Raw genomic sequence first — 18,292 nt, 5'->3', positions numbered from 1 at the left:
TTTAAGTTAGAGGAACATTCATTCTAGTCCTAGTTTGCAAAACTTTTTAAAAAATTACGAATGTTGGATGAATGTTATCAAAATGTTTTTCCTACATCCATTCAGAAGTTCATCTGGTTTTCCCACATTAGTCTGTTATGTTATGAGGAATTACTGATTACTTCTAAATGTTAAAATATGAATTCATGGGATAAAATCCATTTCTTTTTATGTATTGCTGGATTCAACTTATTAAACTTTTAGGGTTTTTACATCGATGTTGTGAGGACTATCTTTTTATTACTTTCTTAGATGTCTGGGAAAAGTACCATGAAACCCAGTTAGGTCTACATTTTCCTCTGTCAGAAGATGTTAGCTATGAACTCAACTTCTAGTGTATGTATATTGTTACTTAAGTTATCTGTTCCTTCCTCATTTAGCTTTAGTAGTTTCTGTCTTTTAAGGAAATTTCATTTCATCTATGTCAGTTCATTTTAATCTTCAAAATTACTGCATTGATAGGCCCTTTAAGTCCCTGAGATTAGTAATTTGTTTTCTCAATTTTTCTATATTAGTATACCTAAAATTTTATCATTTTATTGATTTTGAAAAACCAACTTTTGATTTCATTAATTATATTTTAAAGTTGTTCTGTCTTCTCTATCATTCCTTTCTTTCTGCTTACTTTGGGTTTAATTTGTTCATCTTTTAATTTCTTAAGACAGAAGATTCAATCATTGATTTGAAACCTATTTATCTAATGTGAGCATTTAATGCTGTAAGTTTCCCTTTAAGCACCAAGTTGGCTGTATCTTACACACTTAGGTAGACTGTGTTTTAATTTGCCTTGAGATAAAAATGTTTTCTAAGATTTCTCCTTTTACACCAGACATCTGGGGAGTTGTCAGATATGTCTCTTATTGATTTCTCAATTCCATTGTAATTAGAGAACATAGTTTATATTATTTCATTCTTTAAATCTATTGATATTTGCTTTATGGCCAAGGATATTTTCTGTCTTAGTGAATACTTTAAGATCCCTTTAAAAAACAAGTATGTAGGGGCTGGAGATATAGCTCAGTTGGTTGAGTGCTTGCCATACATGCACATGGCCCTGGGTTCAATTCCCAGCACACACAAAAAAAGTGTGTATGCTGTTATTATTGGTGAAGTGTTCAGTAAATAAATATCACTTAGGTTAAATTGGTTGAGAGTGTTGTTCAAGTCTTCTAGGTCCTTAGTGATTTTCTTTATCAGTTACTGAGAGATCATTACCCTAATAATTTGGAATTAACTATGGAATTCCCATAATCCCATCTTTTATTCCATTATTTTTATGGTTTCATTTTCACATTTAAATTTTTGAACCATATGGAACAAGTCCCAGGAACATTTACCATCTGGTGAAAATGGAAGTGGGCCAGGAGCCAATTTGAAGTTCATGTGCCCCTCACTGCCCCAGAGAGAAGGTAGGAATGTCATTTTCCTGCTCCATTTCCCCTTTCATGGAAGTGCAGTGTCCCCTCTCCACCAGTCACCCCTAACCCACTACCAAAATTGGTCTCTACTTCACTGGAGCTTTAGATTCTGTGCCAACTTTTGGTTTTTTGTGGCACATATTTCATATGAACTATATGATATTTAAAGTTTATCATAATTATCTAACCATAGAAAAGTTATTTGATTTTTACAACTTAGTGAGAGCAGTTTGAGAAATATTAACTCTACATTAATTTATGCATAAAAGTATTTAACCACAAAATTAATTGTGTAATTAAAAACATCAAATTTGAATAAAATGTCACAACACAAAACCTTTTCATATTTTAATGATGAAAGATACCATTAGTAAAATTTTTCTGTATATAGCTTTTGTGATATTAAACATGTACTGTCATGTATATATTTATATAGTTAAAATGATAAGAATACAGTTTGTTTTAACATAAAAGAGCTATAAATTTAAAGTTTTTTTAAAAAGGAAAGTTCCGCTTAGAAAATGACACTTAGGAGTAATGGCACCTTGACTAGGGAATGAAAATAACAACATACATTTAAAGCCTTTCTAATATAAACCTCACTACAAATATCCAATTCTTTTGAAAACAATATATAGAAAAGTAAAAAACATCTAAGGTATTTTAAGGTACAAGTTTGGCTAATGGTTGCTGAATTATAAAACTTCCTACTTGACAAATTTTCCTAGATAGGACAAAACTTTTTCTATTTAAAAGGTCATATAAACCAGGAGAGCTAATATTGGACCATAACAAAAGTTTACTTTAGGTTATTTCAATATATTGACATAAGAAAATTCCTTTTAAAAAAGAATTTTAAGCCAATAATAGGCATTAAAATTAGCCATTTGGTTGAGATTAATTTTCTATAGTCAAATAAACAAAAAAGCTCCCCTCCCTCCACCCCACCAAATAGCAATGGGACAACTGATCCCAAAGTGCCCCTAACTTATGTTTGTTTGTTTTAACGAAGATTAGTTACCATCTGCTAGAATCCCAGCCCAGGAACCAGCCTGTGAAGGTGGGTGGCTCATGGCCCTGTTTTATGATGACAATTGGTGTCCTCTTATCTCTTCCAGAAGGGTCTGTCTCAAGATACATTTTGGCTAAAAAGAGTTATAAAGACATAAATGCAGTTAGTTTTGGTTGAACTAAAATAACTATAGAATGAAAATTCTTCCAGTACAAGCAATAGATTAAATTTTCATTGTCTTCAAGTAATCAAATATGAACCATTTCTTACTGATTTTTTTTTCATCTGCCACGGAAAGCACCATTATAAAGTCTCATTATTGTCTGAAAGAATTGCAAACTTTATGGAATTATCTTTATGGTATAATTAAGGTTCAGTCTTACTCAAAAGGAAGTTTTTTAAAAAATCTATATTATCCATTATGGAGGTTTTACTATTTTCATAATAAAACAAGGGTTTAAGTGAATTTTACATTTTCAGAAATAATTATATTCTAAAGTAGGCAACAAAACATTTTCTTGTGCCTGTGCTGGAATTTTTCAGTTAAAAAAATTCCATTGCTCCTTAGGTTTTAGAATGATGGCTAAGCTCCTTCTCTGCTTCAATACGGATTTGGGGAAGATGTGGTAATAAAGAGCAGCCAGGTGCTTGGTAATAACCTTGTCAGGTTATTCCCATAATTGTCCCTGGAATCTAGCTTACCAGACTTCAGCGATTCTGACTTCTCGACTTCATTGGCATCTTTGCCAACCCAAATAAATATCTGAAAAATGAAACAATAACAATATGGACCAGTTTTGGAGCATTGCCTGGGTGCCAGGCACTATGCCAAGTCCTACACACACACACACACACACACACACACTGCTCATTTCATCTGTGTGGCAGCCCCAGAAGTGAGGGAGGCGCAGTGCAGGTGGGGGCTGAGAAAGTTCCATACTTCCCAATGTTCACTCTCACCAGGAGACACCTAAATTTGTACCCTGCTAATTTGACTAGACTTCACATTCACATTTCATGTTTACATGGCATTTTCTAGTCTGTAAAGTGATCTTTCACGGAAACAACAGATTGGTTGGGGTTTGTGTATCCACCCCTTGAAGGGTAGAAGACAGGAAATCATCATCCCTATTTCCTAGGTGTAGGTCCAGGCTGCAGAGGACCACATGGAGAAAATTATTTGTGGAATTCCCCAGACTCAGTTTAGGATTCTCTGACTTAAGTCTAGTGTTTTTCTCCTATAGTATTATGCCCTATGAAACTTTGGTAATGCACTTTATTGTTTAGTATCAAGGATTAAAAACTTCTACCCATTCATCTACTGAAGGGCATCTAGGTTGGTTCCATAGTTTAGCTATTGTGAATTGTGCTGCTATAAACCTGCTCTTCTGCCATGATGTTTTACTTCACCAGGGGTTCACAGCAGGGTAGGCAGCCTACTTTGGACTGCACCTATGAAACTGCAAGCCAAAATAAACTTTTTATCCTTAAAAAAAAAAAGGATTAAAAACTTCTTAATTATATAACATTCATATATATATATGTGTGTGTGTATGTATATATATGAATGTTATAATTAAGAAGTTTTTATTTTTATTTTTATTTTTTTTTAAATTTTTTTAATATTTATTTTTTAGTTATCGGCAGACACAACATCTTTGTTTGTATGTGGTGCTAAGGATCGAACCCGGGCAGCATGCATGCCAGGCGAGCGCGCTACCACTTGAGCCACATCCCCAGCCCCAAGAAGTTTTTATATATATATGAGATCTGCATTATTATGTAAAATCTGTAATACATACAATCTGATACATATTCTTTTCTTTGCCAAATGTGTAGGTTGAGTATTTTAATGCTGAAAAAAATCCTTCTGAATTACCTTATACTTAAGTCACTTTAAAATCGCTTGCAAGCAGAGCAATTTTGGTAAAATTAAATTTTGGTTGTGTTCTAATTCATACACAAGTATTGGAATATTTGTGTGCAGAGAACAGAACATATCACAACAGCATGGGAATTTAAATTAAAAGTATGATTTTTAATGAAATATAGTCAGAGGAAAATCTAGGACTAGACCCCCAATTCAATTATGGTCATTGTAGATCAAGAGGTAAAAGAATATTTTAACTGAGTGGCTTAGCCACTAGAAATAGACCTAACAGTAACAATTTCTTTCTTCTTTTATGAAACTTGATTCTTAACATACTTATTTTTCCTTTCCATTATAGTTAGTTTACATAAAGATTTCTAAAAACTGTTCGATGTGGCATGTTGAATCACTATTAATTTTCTCCTAAATTAAGATATATAAAACAGTAATATATTTTATTGTTTGGATTCAAAACTATTCTGTGCCTGCTTCTTCTTCAGAGGAGGGCTCCCCTACAACCTCTTGCCAAATTCCCACAGAAATTCTCAGTATTTGGCTTCCCCCATGGTATTGTACTTATTATCATATTTATTAGTAAAATGAACACGTGAATAAATCAGAAGCACCTTTCACAGTAAATGAAAAGTAGAAGTTTTTTGCCTAAAGCTATAAAGCCAAAGATGATAGCTATGAAATTATTCCCACAGTAAAAACTCAATTTGCCCTATGAATGTTGTTTTTTTTTTTTTTGCCAAACTGTGTCGATTCTTTTCAATATCACCATTTCTCAAAGCAGGTTCTGTCAGTTCCCAGCCACAAGTATATTCTCTTGTTACAAACAAAATGTTACGGTTACCTGTTCCCAAGCATCTAGCAACATGACATCATCTTCCGCTAAATCGTCCTGTGTGAACTCTCCTGGAACTTCTTCAATCTGAAATGTATGAAAAGCTTTATGACCAAACAGTAGGATCATTATTATACAACATATTATGTTGGAGGGCAGTAAAAACTTTAGTAGATATTTTCTTCTTCTTTTTGGGTAACAAAAAATTAAAGAATTGTTCATCTGTTTAAACAGGTGTCACAAACTGATGGCACAGTTTGGCCAGTATGCGACTCCGTGCATTTGTATGCTTCCAGGAACAAGAATGCAGACATCAATCTTACCATAGATCTCTGTGTGAGCAGCTCTTCATGACAAGCTATGTCACAGATTTTGTTGCCTACTGAGTCTCTAAAAACATTGGAGTTTATGGTCTAGGTATTAAATTGCCTTTTGTTTTATAGATCAAGACTTTTAATAAAAGTTAATAGATCTGGACATTTACTAAGTCAACCATTTTCAATAAAGCATATGCAAATTTTTATTATTTTTATTTTTAGGGGGTTAAATTGTATTCCCTGTAGTTAACATCAAATGGTAATGGGTAGGATTAGTTTAATCCACCCATCACCATTAGTTCAGTATCTTTGGAGAATTTTGCACAAACCCTGATTCTTTGGGAGGCATGGTAGATTGGACTATGGTTCCTAATTCTTCACTCTCTTGCTCTGCCATTTTACTTTGCAGCACAGTCAAACAGTTGGAGATGACTATCACCTTGGCCATGTTGTATTAGCAAACATGACTCAGCAGGGGTTGTCTTGTTTTCTTGGGCTCTGTCACAGGAAAAACTGGCATAAAACCAGACTGCAGCCCATAGGAGAACCTCCAGGAAGCTCAGCCTGGATAAACCCAGTCCCAGGCAACCTCCAGACTTCTCAGCATAATTCATGTTTGTTATACTCTGATAATATTCTGAGGTCCTTATTCAAAAAACAAGCAAAAAACAATCCTACAAACAATGATCATTTATAGAGAACAAGGGGTTTGTTTATGTTATCTTTTTACAGAATATTTACTAATCACATAAGTTTTAAAAACCAAAACCTAACCTAGCCTGCACAATGCTGTGCCTGCAATCCTCTGGGACTCTGGACTGGGGCTATAACTCAGTAGTATACTTAGTTCATCTCCAGTATTGAAGAAAAAGAAAAAAAAAAAAAAGAAAGAGACCACCTTACATATCACATACTCTGTACCAGGCACTGTTCTAATTTTTTAAATGAAATAATTAACTTAATATTCACAGAATATTCGCAACAACCACATGAAGTAGGTACTATGACTTTTCCCATTTAACAGATGAGAAAACACAACACAGAGGATAAGGAACTACCCTAGGGTCACACAGTCTAGGAAATCTCACCAGATAAGTGAAATCAGGTAGATTGGTTCCAAAAATTGTGTTTTTAACCAATAGGCTCTACCACCTTATGTGCATCTATTAATACCTACTTTCTGATGGTAATTATAAGGTCAAACTCTTGTTAATAACAATTCTTTTCCTTAAACTATGAAGGGAGCAGAAGGGATTTCAAGGATCAAACAAGAAAATGAACAGATAGAAAGGTAAGATATATTTCTTAAGGAGGCCGATTCATAGTGGGGTAGGGAGGGGGAATGTGGGAGGAATAGATGAGCTCTAGATAGAACAGAGGGGTTGGAGGGGAAGGGAGCGGGTATGGAGTTAGAAATGGTGGTGGAATGTGATGGACATTATTATCCAAAGTACATGTATAAAGACACAAATTGGTGTGAATATACTTTGGATACAACCAGAGATGAAAAACTGTGCTCTATATGTGGAATAAGAATTGTAATGCATTCCACTGTCATATATAAATTTAAAAAAAAGAAAAGAAATATATTAGATTGTCAAAAAAAGGTAAAATATATTTCTCAAGAGGCTAACATATGCATATGATCAAAAAGAACAGAAAAATTAATAGATCTGTTATGGTTTAGATATAAGGTGTCCCCCAAAAGCTCGTGTGTAAGAAAATACAAGAATTTTCAGAATTGAAATGATTATATTATGAGAGGTGTCACCTAATTAGTGGAGGCAGGAGTGCAGGGGGGTGTGGCTGGAGGAAGTAGGTTCCTAGGGGCATGCCTTTGAGGTTTATATTTTGTCCTTGGTGAGCATAGCTCTCTCATTCTGCTTACAGATTGCCGTGTCCTGAGCTTCTTATCTTATCCTTGCCCTTCCTCCAAGACACTGCCACATCTTGGGTCCAGAGCTATGGAGTCAGCTAACAGTGGACTGAGATCCCTGAAACTAAGAGCCAAAATAAACTTTCCTCCTCTAATTGTTCTTATCAGGTCTTTTGGTCAGAAAAAAAAAAATGCTGATTAAAGTAAGATTTAAAAAAAAAACTTGACTGAGAACAAAGTCTAAATACTTATTTTTGTAAAATATATCTTCCTTGGAAATACCATCAAATTTGTAGCAATATTAGCAAGTAATTCTAATAAAAATATAGAAACATATGCCCAAAAGAAGTTGTTTGGATGCAATATCTAGTTAATAGTCAAAACAACAAAATAGCAGATTTTTCTGATAACAAGTTTATAAAATATAGAAAATACAAGGATTTTTCTGCAAGGTAGGAAATAAACTATGGAGCTCAGCAACTAAGTATATATCACAATCCTCTATTAAATCTTTGATTTTTAGGTCAGTCAAGTCACATAATAAGCTGCCAGTGTGGTTTGTACATGTACAGTTTCAGCAAAGCATTCTGTATCTAGCATCAAAGGCCCCCCGGGACAGTATTCAGAAAACTGTGTGTGTGTTTATGTGTGTGTGTGTGTGTGTGTGTGTGTGTGTGTGTATGTGTTTTGAAAACAAAGCCTGTATTTACCAGAAATGTTGAACAGAATTTGTAGATCAAATTTTATATGGAAAAAAGAATTCACCCTTTAAGTTTATACAAAAGTCCAGGGTGTCAGACAACAGAATTTTTCCAGTTAAACTGAGGTGAAGGGCTATAGACTAGGATCATATTTCAGATTTTAATATAAAATCAATCTTGATATGTCATGGATGGCATATTCACATTCTCCCAAAACTCATAGGTTGAAGCCATAAGCCCTAGTGAGATGGTAGTAGGAGGGGGGCCTTTGGGAGGTGGTTCAGCTGAGTTAAGGTCATGGGAGCAGAACCCCATGGTGACAATAGTGCCACAAGAAGAGAAAAAGACTCAAGCTCACCCTCTTGGCCAAGTGAGAAGGCCAGGCAGTAGCCCTCACCAGACAACAGGTCTGCAGGTACCTTGACCTCAGGTCCCTCTACCTTAGACTTCCCAACCTCCAACACTGTGAGAAATAAATGCTTATTATTTAAATCACCCTATCTGTGGTATTTTTGTTATAGCAACCTGAGCTAAGACTGTTACATAAATCCTTCTAATTTTACTTTTCATTGCTTGGCATTCAAAGCTTATGGTTATACAACAAAACATTCCTACATATGTAGCTTTCTGTGATTTTGTCTGATGATCTTAGTATTTCCTTAATATTTTTTATTCATCCAACGTTGAGAAAGCATTTATTCTCTTGGGAAACTGAAATGCAAACCTTACATTAGATAAGAGTTGACTGCTACCCATGGAAAGTATCTAATTATGAAACTGGCAAATCTAACCATTTACAATTCATACAGCAATTATTGAATGCGGACACAGATGCAAAATGGCTGATGCCTTTAAGAGCACCTTGACTTATATACTACTTTACAGTATTCTTAATGCTTTCACGTCTACCACATCATTGACCCTTCAACTACCCTGGAGAGAGCAAAGATTATTGCAGGGAAGCTGAACCTAAGAAACACAGCTTTCACATGGCTGTAGAGCGTCAGAGCCAACACCAAATGCATCTCAATGCAGTTAGTTCTACCCCACTGCTTCTTAAAACACTTACAATGAATCTTCCAGTTTTGTTGGAGCAGCCATAAAGCCGAGGTGGATGGTCTTCAGCCTGCGTTTCCAGCAGTGGTGAAGTCTGGTAGTCTTTTTTCCCTCCAAGGGAATTCCAGAATTCCTCTGTCAAAAACACACTGAGTTACCCAATACACATCCAGGAGCATATGGTTTGTGTTGTTTCACATTAACAATAATAATATCTCATCTTAATTTTAACTCTAAGACACTACTGAAGCTGGGTGCCAGTGGCACACATCTGTAATCCCAGTGGCTCAGGTGGCTGAGGTAGGAGGATCATGAGTTCAAAGTGAGCCTAAGCAACTCTGCAAGACCCTATCTCTAAATAAATAAATTATATATACACATTTACTTATTTGTTTATTTTTTAAAGGGCTGGGAATGTGGCTCAGTGGTGCTTAAGTGCCCCTGGGTTCAATCCCCAATTTAAAAATAAAAAAGACATTACTTAAATATACTAATTCTAAACCCTCTCTAATCATCAAAAAAATGATGACTATTTATGAAAAAAAAGAGATTAGCAAGCATCCTAAATACAAATTCTGGCTATTGTCTTTGGCCCACAACACATACCTGGTTCCCCGCCTTCTTGAATCCTAGCAGTTTTGCACTTGAGGACATTTGCTACATACTCTGCTCCTTTCTCCTCCTCCTGGCTAGCACCTTTTCCAATCCAGATGTAGCCATTGTTGTTTCGAAGTTTCAGGACAAAAACATCATTGGAATTCAATGAATTTGCATCAACATCAACCTAGAGCATAAAGAAAAATACCACCATGATTCAAATTCATTGTTGATTCTCCAACAAACATTTCCTGAAGTTGTGACTGTGACAAACCATTTGCAGACTTCTGTCCTACCCTGGAAGATTAATTCGGGGCAGCAGTGCCACAATCCTATGGCATCGGTATCACTTTAATGCTCACCTGTCCTCAGACATTAGCACAGGTTCTAAGAATGACATCAGTCACACTTGCATGATAAGAATTAAGGGTTTGGCAAAGGCTGAACGTTCTCTTTGATATGTGGGTGCTAACTCTCAATAAGTTGCGGGGGTTGGTAGGGAAAAATAGAAGTACTTTTCATTAGACAGGGGAATAAAGGAAAGGGAGGAGGGAATGGGAATAGAAAAGATAGTAGAATGAATCGGACATAATTACATTACCAGTGTAATTGTATATCATGTACAGCCAGAAGAATGGGAAGTTATTACTCCATATATGTATAATATATCAAAATACATTCTGCTGTCATGTATAACTAATAAAAACAAATAAAAAAAGAAGGGCTTGGAAAAGTCACAATGATAATAATCAAATATATTGTGAGAACAAAGACAAGCTATAAGTGATGACTGGAAAGAGGGTGCAGTATTCAAATGAGACACACAAAGCAAAGATATTCAATGTTTCTTTCCCCAACTAAAGAGTAGTTTATCACATCACCAAGGAAAAACCTAAACACCATAGAACAAGGACGGAAGACTAACGTGGGGACAAAGAGAATACTACAGACTCACTAAAAAGTTCTTCAGACTCAGAAAAATTACAGCTCAAATCATAAAAGACACTGGCTACCCTTCATTCCAACCAAGAAGCTATGGACACTGCCTGGTTTCAGGCAGGGGGACAGAGTTCTGGTCCACATGATCACAGAGCAACCAGAGGGGCCTGACTGGGCCCAAACTCTGGCCTAAGGGTGCAGCTCCAGGTTTGACCTCTGGGCAGGGACAGAGGTCTTAGGCTTGATAATGAGCATGCCTATGACCTGGTGGTTTTGCAACTCTGTGTCCCTCTCGGTGAGAAGCTATCTATGATACTGTGTAGCTTTGTCACTGTGTATGACTTTCTGCACATGGTGGAGCTGAGTGTGATGAGTGATTCCAGGGAAATGAGGTGGAGCAGCCAAGAGTGTAGAGATCTCCAGGCCAAGTGCAGAGCATGTTTCAAGAAGGCTAAAGGATGACCTGCTGTGCCAAAGGATGCTGCTTGCCCACCTCTGAACTGCCAGGGCAAAGTCAAGACCTGCATGGAGAGATGGATTTCACCAGTTTTGTCAGGACCCTGTGCCTAGAGAGAACTCTAGAGATATAAGGAACGGCTGTTGGAGTTTCAAAGTCATGCCTCAGGGGTTGGTATTACCCAAGAAAGTGGTGATAGTCCTCTCCTAGTAGGAAAGAGGTCCTCTAGACCAAGCTCAAAGGAACCCATCAGATGTGGTGATGAAGAATTATAGGAACAGGGCTGGATTTCAGAACTTCTCCCCCAGTTGTCTCCTTATTGGTACAGAGGAAAAAGCCAGGACATCAGAGATAAGGTGACAAGAGGCCCATGGCTAGACTGGTGTGAGATCAGGGAAGGAGATCTAGATCTATGTTCAGAGAGCAATAGCCTGTAAGGAGATGAAGACAGAAAACCTTATAAAATGATGTTACTGAGGGGCTGGGAAGGCTGGTTTGAGAGTCTGCAAGGAAATAAGGTGATAAATCCTGAGTCACTGATGGTAAAGACCTGCCAGCTGGGAAAGAGACCAGGAGTATAACACTAGAACATTCTGGTTGACTCTTCCACCTGGAATCAACTGAGAATGCTGGTTGTGCCTAAATTGTTTTTTTTTTTTTTTTTTTTATTGGTCGTTCATAACATTACATAGTTCTTAATACATCATATTACACGGTTTGATTCAAGTGGATTATGAACTCCCGCTTTTACCCCGTATACAAATTGCTGTATCACATCAGTTACCCTTCCATTGATTGACATATTGCCTTTCTAGTGTCTGATGTATTCTGCTGTCTGTCCTATTGTCTACTATCCCCCCTCCCCTCCCCTCCCCTCCCCTCCCCTTTTCTCTCTCTACCCCTTCTACTGTAAATCATGTCTTCCATTTGTATTCTCTTGACTTACCCCTCCTTACCTCTTATATGACATTTTGTATAACCCTGAGGATCGCCTTCCATTTCCATGCAATTTCCCTTCTCACTCCCTTTCCCTCCCACCTCTCATCCCTGTTTACTGTAAATATTCTTCTCAAGCTCTTCGTCCCTACCCTGTCCTTGTTTACACCCCTTATATCAAAGGAGTCATTTGGTATTTGTTTTTTAAAGATTGACTAGCTTCACTTAGCATAATCTGCTCTAATGCCATCCATTTCCCTCCAAATTCTATAATTTTGTCATTTTTTTTAAAATTGTTGATATTATAGACTTTAAAAAATTAGTCATAACGGAATACATGCTGAGATCAATACAAGCCCAGCATTTCAACTATATGGCTGAAGAGGGCCAAGACTGAGCCCTGGCACACTCAGGTCCTTAGAGGTAAAGCTGGGGGAAACCCAGCCAAATCAGCCCTAGGAGGGAGGCTGGTAGGCATGGAAAAAATCATGGCAAGTGTGGCGATACAGACACTTACGGGGGGAAAAAGCGATCATTAAAACAGGAAAGATTCACTGAGACAAATGCCAGTGGGAGGTTAAGAAAAATGAGATCAGAGAAGTGACCTTTGATAGTGACCAGAGGCAGGTCACTGTCAAGCTAGAGAAAAACCACTTGGGTGGAGAGGTGGGAAGTGACGGGAGTGGCTTGAGAGAGAATAGGCAGAGACAGCGAGTGAGTGAAAACAACTTTCCCAGGATCAGTGCGCTCAGGAAGGAAAGAGGAACCATGAGGCAGTGGGGAAGATCAGGGTCAGATCAAGAAACAGCTTCTAAAGAAATTATTTTTTAAGGCATCTCAGAATATCTAAGTAAACAATTCAGGATATAAGAATAAATTAGTTGTGGATGTGTAACCGATGTGATTCTGCAACTTGTATTTGGGGTAAAAATGGGAGTTCATAACCCACTTGAATCAAATGTATGAAAGATGATATGTCATGAGCTTTGTAATGTTTTGAACAACCAATAAAAAAAATAAAATGGAAAATTGCAACAACAAAAAAGAATAAATTAGTGATAGAGAAGAGAAAGGAAATTATGGCCTACATTCAGGATGAACTGGAAGTGTGATAAAGACATGGAGAGAAATCCAGGAAAGTTTCTAGGAAAGCAAGAAAGAGGGGATCCTTTATAGAAGCTGATGGTGTGGAGGTGGGGGGGGGGGAGAAACCTGGTTTTAGGCAAGAGCCATATTTTTTATTCTATGTAGTAATTATTTATTTATTTATTTATTAGCATGTCATTTTATAAAATATATGATCACCAATTTATGGATAACATTGATATTAATTTATAAAACGTATTTATATGTAAATTACTAATATAAATTTAAATCTATTTCATAAACAGAAGGGAAAAAGAATGCATATGTACAGATGCAGATAGGTTGGTTACATTGCGAGGGGGTGTCGATAAGGTGATTCATTTGTGATGATATTTATGGTTTCTGTGAACTCTGAATCAAAGTGATCAGCAGAGATCAGGGGATGCTGGAAACCTGGGAGAGAGGAGGAGGAGGATGTGAAGGATGAACAGGGTTCATGGATTTGGCTACGGGATGGGAGATTTGCTAGAATGTGCCTCTCAGGGTAGAGGATCATAGGACAGGAGATGGTTGTCAGAGATCAGATGACTGAAACAGATTTCTGAGGAGCCATAGTTATTGGCTGTGGTAGGATTTAGTACAGGAGTATGCAAGTGTGAAATGAAAAGGAGTCAAGGAAAAGATTATTGGAAGATAGAAACCAAAGTAAAGGTGACAGAAAACAGCTGAAGCCCAGCTCAGTAGATGGCAGCACAGGAGGGCAGAGGAAGGAGAAGCTAATAAAAAGAAAGGAAAGAGGCAAGAGTGAGCAAGGACAGGACCCTGTGCAGCCCCATCCCTGTAAGTGGGCACTGGGCGAAAACATTTTCCACTTGAAAGAGGTGTATGGGACTCGAAGTCCTCAGAGGACCACCACAGAGCAAGGTGAAGGGAAGGGAGGCTCAGAGATGTGGCAGGTGGAGGGACACAAGACTGACTGGGTTTTAAGGGCTCAGCTGAATGGCAGAGGGAAGGGCTGGGAGACATTTCCACAGCACCGGGTCTGGGGGTACGCAGGGCAGTCTAGGGGTGTTTGCGAGACTTGGATTTCAACAGTGACTGAGATAACTGGGATGTGAGGTGTGGTGGGATTGGTCCAATGTGGCCAAGTTCACTTCCCACACTTGTTACACTTGTACAAACATTAGTCTTCCCTCTCAAATTTCCCCAGTGTGGTCAGTCACCTAACCATCACCAAAACCCTTCCTCAGCCCTTTCAAGATGGAGCTTAGGTCGTTCCTGCCTGTGATAGCTTCATTTAGTATAATATTTTTTTCAAAATCCATTTGTTTGACTTTGGTGTAATTGAAAAATGTGAGAAGCTCGGTGTCTGGAGCTTAACTTTTTACTCAATCCTCCTGCTTTTAGTGGTTTTTATTGTGCACAGTGGATTCATTATAGAAATGAAGAGAATTTACTTGCCAATCATGTACAGGATACTATTTGCAGATGGCTCAGGTGCACTGGGAAGTGCATAATCAGGGCATATTTTGCTGAACACATGACGTTACCTCCACAATTCTGGTGATAGATGCCAGGTTTCTCCGGACTTGAAAGAGGCGTGTAGGGGGGGCAGGTGCCTGCCCTCCTTTCTTTGATGTTCCATTCTTGTAAATAATGAGTGGCTTGTCTTTGAACAAACTCAGCAGGTGAGCAGGCTCTTTGCCTTGGGAGACTCTGACCTGGGTGGAGGGGGAATAAAAGAAACAGAATACAAAGTATAATGAAATAAGGTTCCATTTCTAAATGTGTTCTTATTTTCCTGTTTTGGAAAAAAAAAAAGGCAGGAGCAGAAGGAGTGATGACTAGTTATAGGCTTGTGACAATCCAGCAGGGATTCCAGGTTCACCTGGCAATGCTCTGTCACCTCAGACACCATGTCCCTGAAACACCTTCTGCTTTCAGAAAGCATGAAGATGAAGTTTGTTCATCTACATCTCTAAAAGGGAGAAGGCAAAAACAACAAAATGCTGGCATCTGCAACCTTAAATAAAAATTACTCTTCTTCCAAGAGCACCAGCATTTTACAGTTATTTATGGATGTACTAGACTTGCATGTGTTTTGTATCTCATTCAGAAGGTTGAGATGTATGTTCAAATGCTTCAAAGAATGAGAAAGACAGAAAGTCACCCTTATTATTTCTACATTCACATTTGTGTGAGATGACACTGGCAAAAATAAACTGAACATATACTTTTTACTTACCTAGAGAAATGGCAAAAATAAATAATGCTCAATATCAACAACTTTTTTTATTATATAAGGACTTTTCAAGATAAGAAAATTGAAGAAAATAAATGGTAAATAATTTGCTTGCTTTTACCTATTCAAATGGATTTAATTTCTTAAATAAATTATCTGTGCTTTTTTTTTTCTTTTTTTACATAAAGAGCTTAAATACTGGTTCAGTCCACTACTTGTTCATTTGTTCTCCCCTGTGTTAAAAGAGAACCACCTCATTTCTCCTGGTCTTTTTCTAGAAGCCAGATGAATAGGTATCTCTAGGGAATACTGTAAATAATGGACTTCATAAATACATTTCAACTGGTAGACATTCAAATAAGAGAGTTGATTAGGAAAATATCTCATCAGTCACAGCCGCTGAGCTGGGGGCAGGGAGGAGGGCATACTTAAAACCATTTGCTTAGCATTTCAGGTGATGGTGAGAAAACTTCAATTTCCAACATAAAAGAAAGGGGACCACTGAGTAAGGTCTGTGCTTTACTGTGAAAGGAGAATAAGAGAGAGATAAGGCAGATTAAAAAAATTTTTTCAGTAGTTTTAATATACTCTACAAAGGAATGTTTATTCAGCAACAGAACTTCAGTTTTTTAAACATTATTAAACTACTGCCATCTAGTGATAAAACTAAAAATTACCATTTGGTTGTCAATTTTGGATTCGCCCAATTCAGGGAAATTCATTAATAGGTAGGTCACATACTCCTGTATGAAATATGCAACATGTGAGGCGTAATGCATATCTACAAATATATTTTTGAATAATTTGGCAAGGAGTTCTTTAAAGATCAACTAAATGACATAGATGACATCAGTTCTTAGCCAGAAATAATTTATTCAAAAAATGAAAATAATACTTCATAGGGAAGAGCTAAATGCACATAAAGAATTCAATCATTGGGGCTGGGGATGTGGCTCAAGCAGTAGCGCCCTCGCCTGGCATGCGTGCGGCCCGGGTTCGATCCTCAGCACCACATACAAACAAAGATGTTGTGTCCGCAGAGAACTAAATAAATAAATATTAAAAATTCTCTCTCTCTCTCTCTCTCTCTCTCTCTCTCTCTCTCTCAAAAAGGAAAGAGAATTATAAATTTTTTTAAAAAAAGAATTCAATCATCTTGCTAATAACAATTAGCAAGTTAATTTGCTAGAAAAACACTTAATATGCACTTTAAGTGGAGATCCATCTTGCTTTCTAAATCTGCTAACAAGTACCAAGTGGGTAAAAAAAAAAAAAAAAAAAAAAACAACTAAAAGACCAAGGGCAGCCTTCCCACCTTAGATTTTATGTTCTAAAGTATGGGACTTACCTCTCTAACTTTTGCATTTAAAGAAGTAATCACGGGTTATAAAGAGCTGAAAACAAAACTTAACTCTTGTCTACACACAGAATCTTAGCTCACCTGACATGAGCCATGAGGAAGTTAAACAGACACACAGCCCTGCAAAGGGAACGTGATGTTATGCCATGCCAGTCAAGCCGACACCCACTCTCAGTCTGAAGCCCAGTGTGGAAGACACTTTTCCCAGAAGATGGGAAGCAGACACCTTCCTAAAAACTGGCCAGAGAAAACACTGGGGCAGGCAGAAAGCACTCAAGCAGCAATGAGCAGCTGCAGCTATAAAGAGAGGGAGGGAACAGGAGCAAGACAGACTGCTCTCAAGCTAGCTTTGGAGTCAAGGGTCAAACAAGTGCCCCTGCCAGGGTTGACAAGAACACAGACAGACACCTTAGAACACTCTGGCGGGAAACAGGACCCTCTGAAGTCAGATTTCAGAATTAGGAATTAAATAGGCAAATACCAAAGAATTTCTCATGGTTACTAATAAGGGTCCTGCAAAAATAGCAGATCCTGCACCACAAACATAAGAGGATCGGTAGAGCTTGAGAAAAGAGGAAAGAAGGTTGAACCAGGCTGGAAACAGCCCCTTAGACATGGTGAGGAAATCTAGAATAAGACATGAGTGACAAACTTTTATCATTATAAAAGCCAAATGTTACCTCTTCCCACCCCCTTCTTTCCATTTCAATTTCTCTCTCTCCACACACACTAACACAATTGTACTTATATGGCATGGTCATTTTGAATTTGGGTTCAGTTATTTTCAACAAATTACTTTTTGTATGGACAGAAATGCCCAAATAAAGAATCCGCTTCTCAGGCTGGGGCTGTAGCTCAGTGGTAAAGCACTTGCCTCACATGTATGAGGCACTGGGTTCAATCCTTAGCACCACATAAAAATAAATAAAGATACTGTGTGTTCATCTACAAGTAAAAACATTTTTTTTAAAAAAAGAATAAACTTCTCTCCTCCCTCACACCAACTTTCTCCTTTCCTTCCCCTTCTCTTTTCTCTTAACCTCTTTTTTCTTTCCCTCACTCACTCTTCCCAATCCTTTTTCTTTCTCTCCCCTCCCATTTCTGTCCATCTCTTCCCCCTTTCTTGCACTTTCCCTTCACTTTTATGTGTTGACTTTAGTTCAGTCAAAACTCTGGTTATCTAATAGAAAAAAATAAGATCACTGGTGTCTTTCAAGTTTGACTGCAGTTTGCCTTTGTAAAACATAACTTATGCACTTTTTGGATTTGAGAGTGTGTAAAATATTGTCCCTCTTTTTAGCCTATTAACTAGAACTAGTTACCTAGGCTTGCTCTATACTGTTGTATGTATTTTCTATTGCTTCTATAACCAATTGCCATTAACAAATTTACTATCTTACAGTTCAGGAGGTCAGAAATGAGTTATAGGCTAATTTAGTCTTGGGCTAAAATCTGGGAGCATCTCGTCACTAGGTTACAGTCAAGCTATCACAGAGCTCTGCTACTTTCTGCAGGTTGAAAGGGTGAATCCACTTCCTT

General features: G+C 37.5%; 1 protein-coding gene across 1 annotated transcript in view; it reads right to left on the bottom strand.

Moving 5' to 3' along the window:
- Positions 1-1,854: 1,854 nt before the first annotated feature.
- Scin (scinderin) overlaps positions 1,855-18,292 on the bottom strand; it is a 75,582-nt gene continuing 59,144 nt past the window's right edge. The window contains exons 11-16 of the mRNA XM_026408303.2: positions 14,702-14,872; positions 9,743-9,920; positions 9,150-9,271; positions 5,196-5,273; positions 3,172-3,232; positions 1,855-2,602 (exon numbers count right to left, since the gene is read on the bottom strand). Of these exons, the coding sequence (XP_026264088.2) occupies positions 2,475-2,602; positions 3,172-3,232; positions 5,196-5,273; positions 9,150-9,271; positions 9,743-9,920; positions 14,702-14,872 (738 nt within the window). The 3' untranslated portion in view covers positions 1,855-2,474. The remainder of the gene's footprint in view (positions 2,603-3,171; positions 3,233-5,195; positions 5,274-9,149; positions 9,272-9,742; positions 9,921-14,701; positions 14,873-18,292) is intronic.

The sequence above is a fragment of the Urocitellus parryii genome, chromosome 3 (genome assembly GCF_045843805.1).
Source record: "Urocitellus parryii isolate mUroPar1 chromosome 3, mUroPar1.hap1, whole genome shotgun sequence".
Classification (NCBI taxonomy): Eukaryota; Metazoa; Chordata; class Mammalia; order Rodentia; family Sciuridae; genus Urocitellus; species Urocitellus parryii.
Note: the sequence above shows the minus strand (reverse complement) of the source record. Positions and strands in the feature narration are given on the sequence as shown.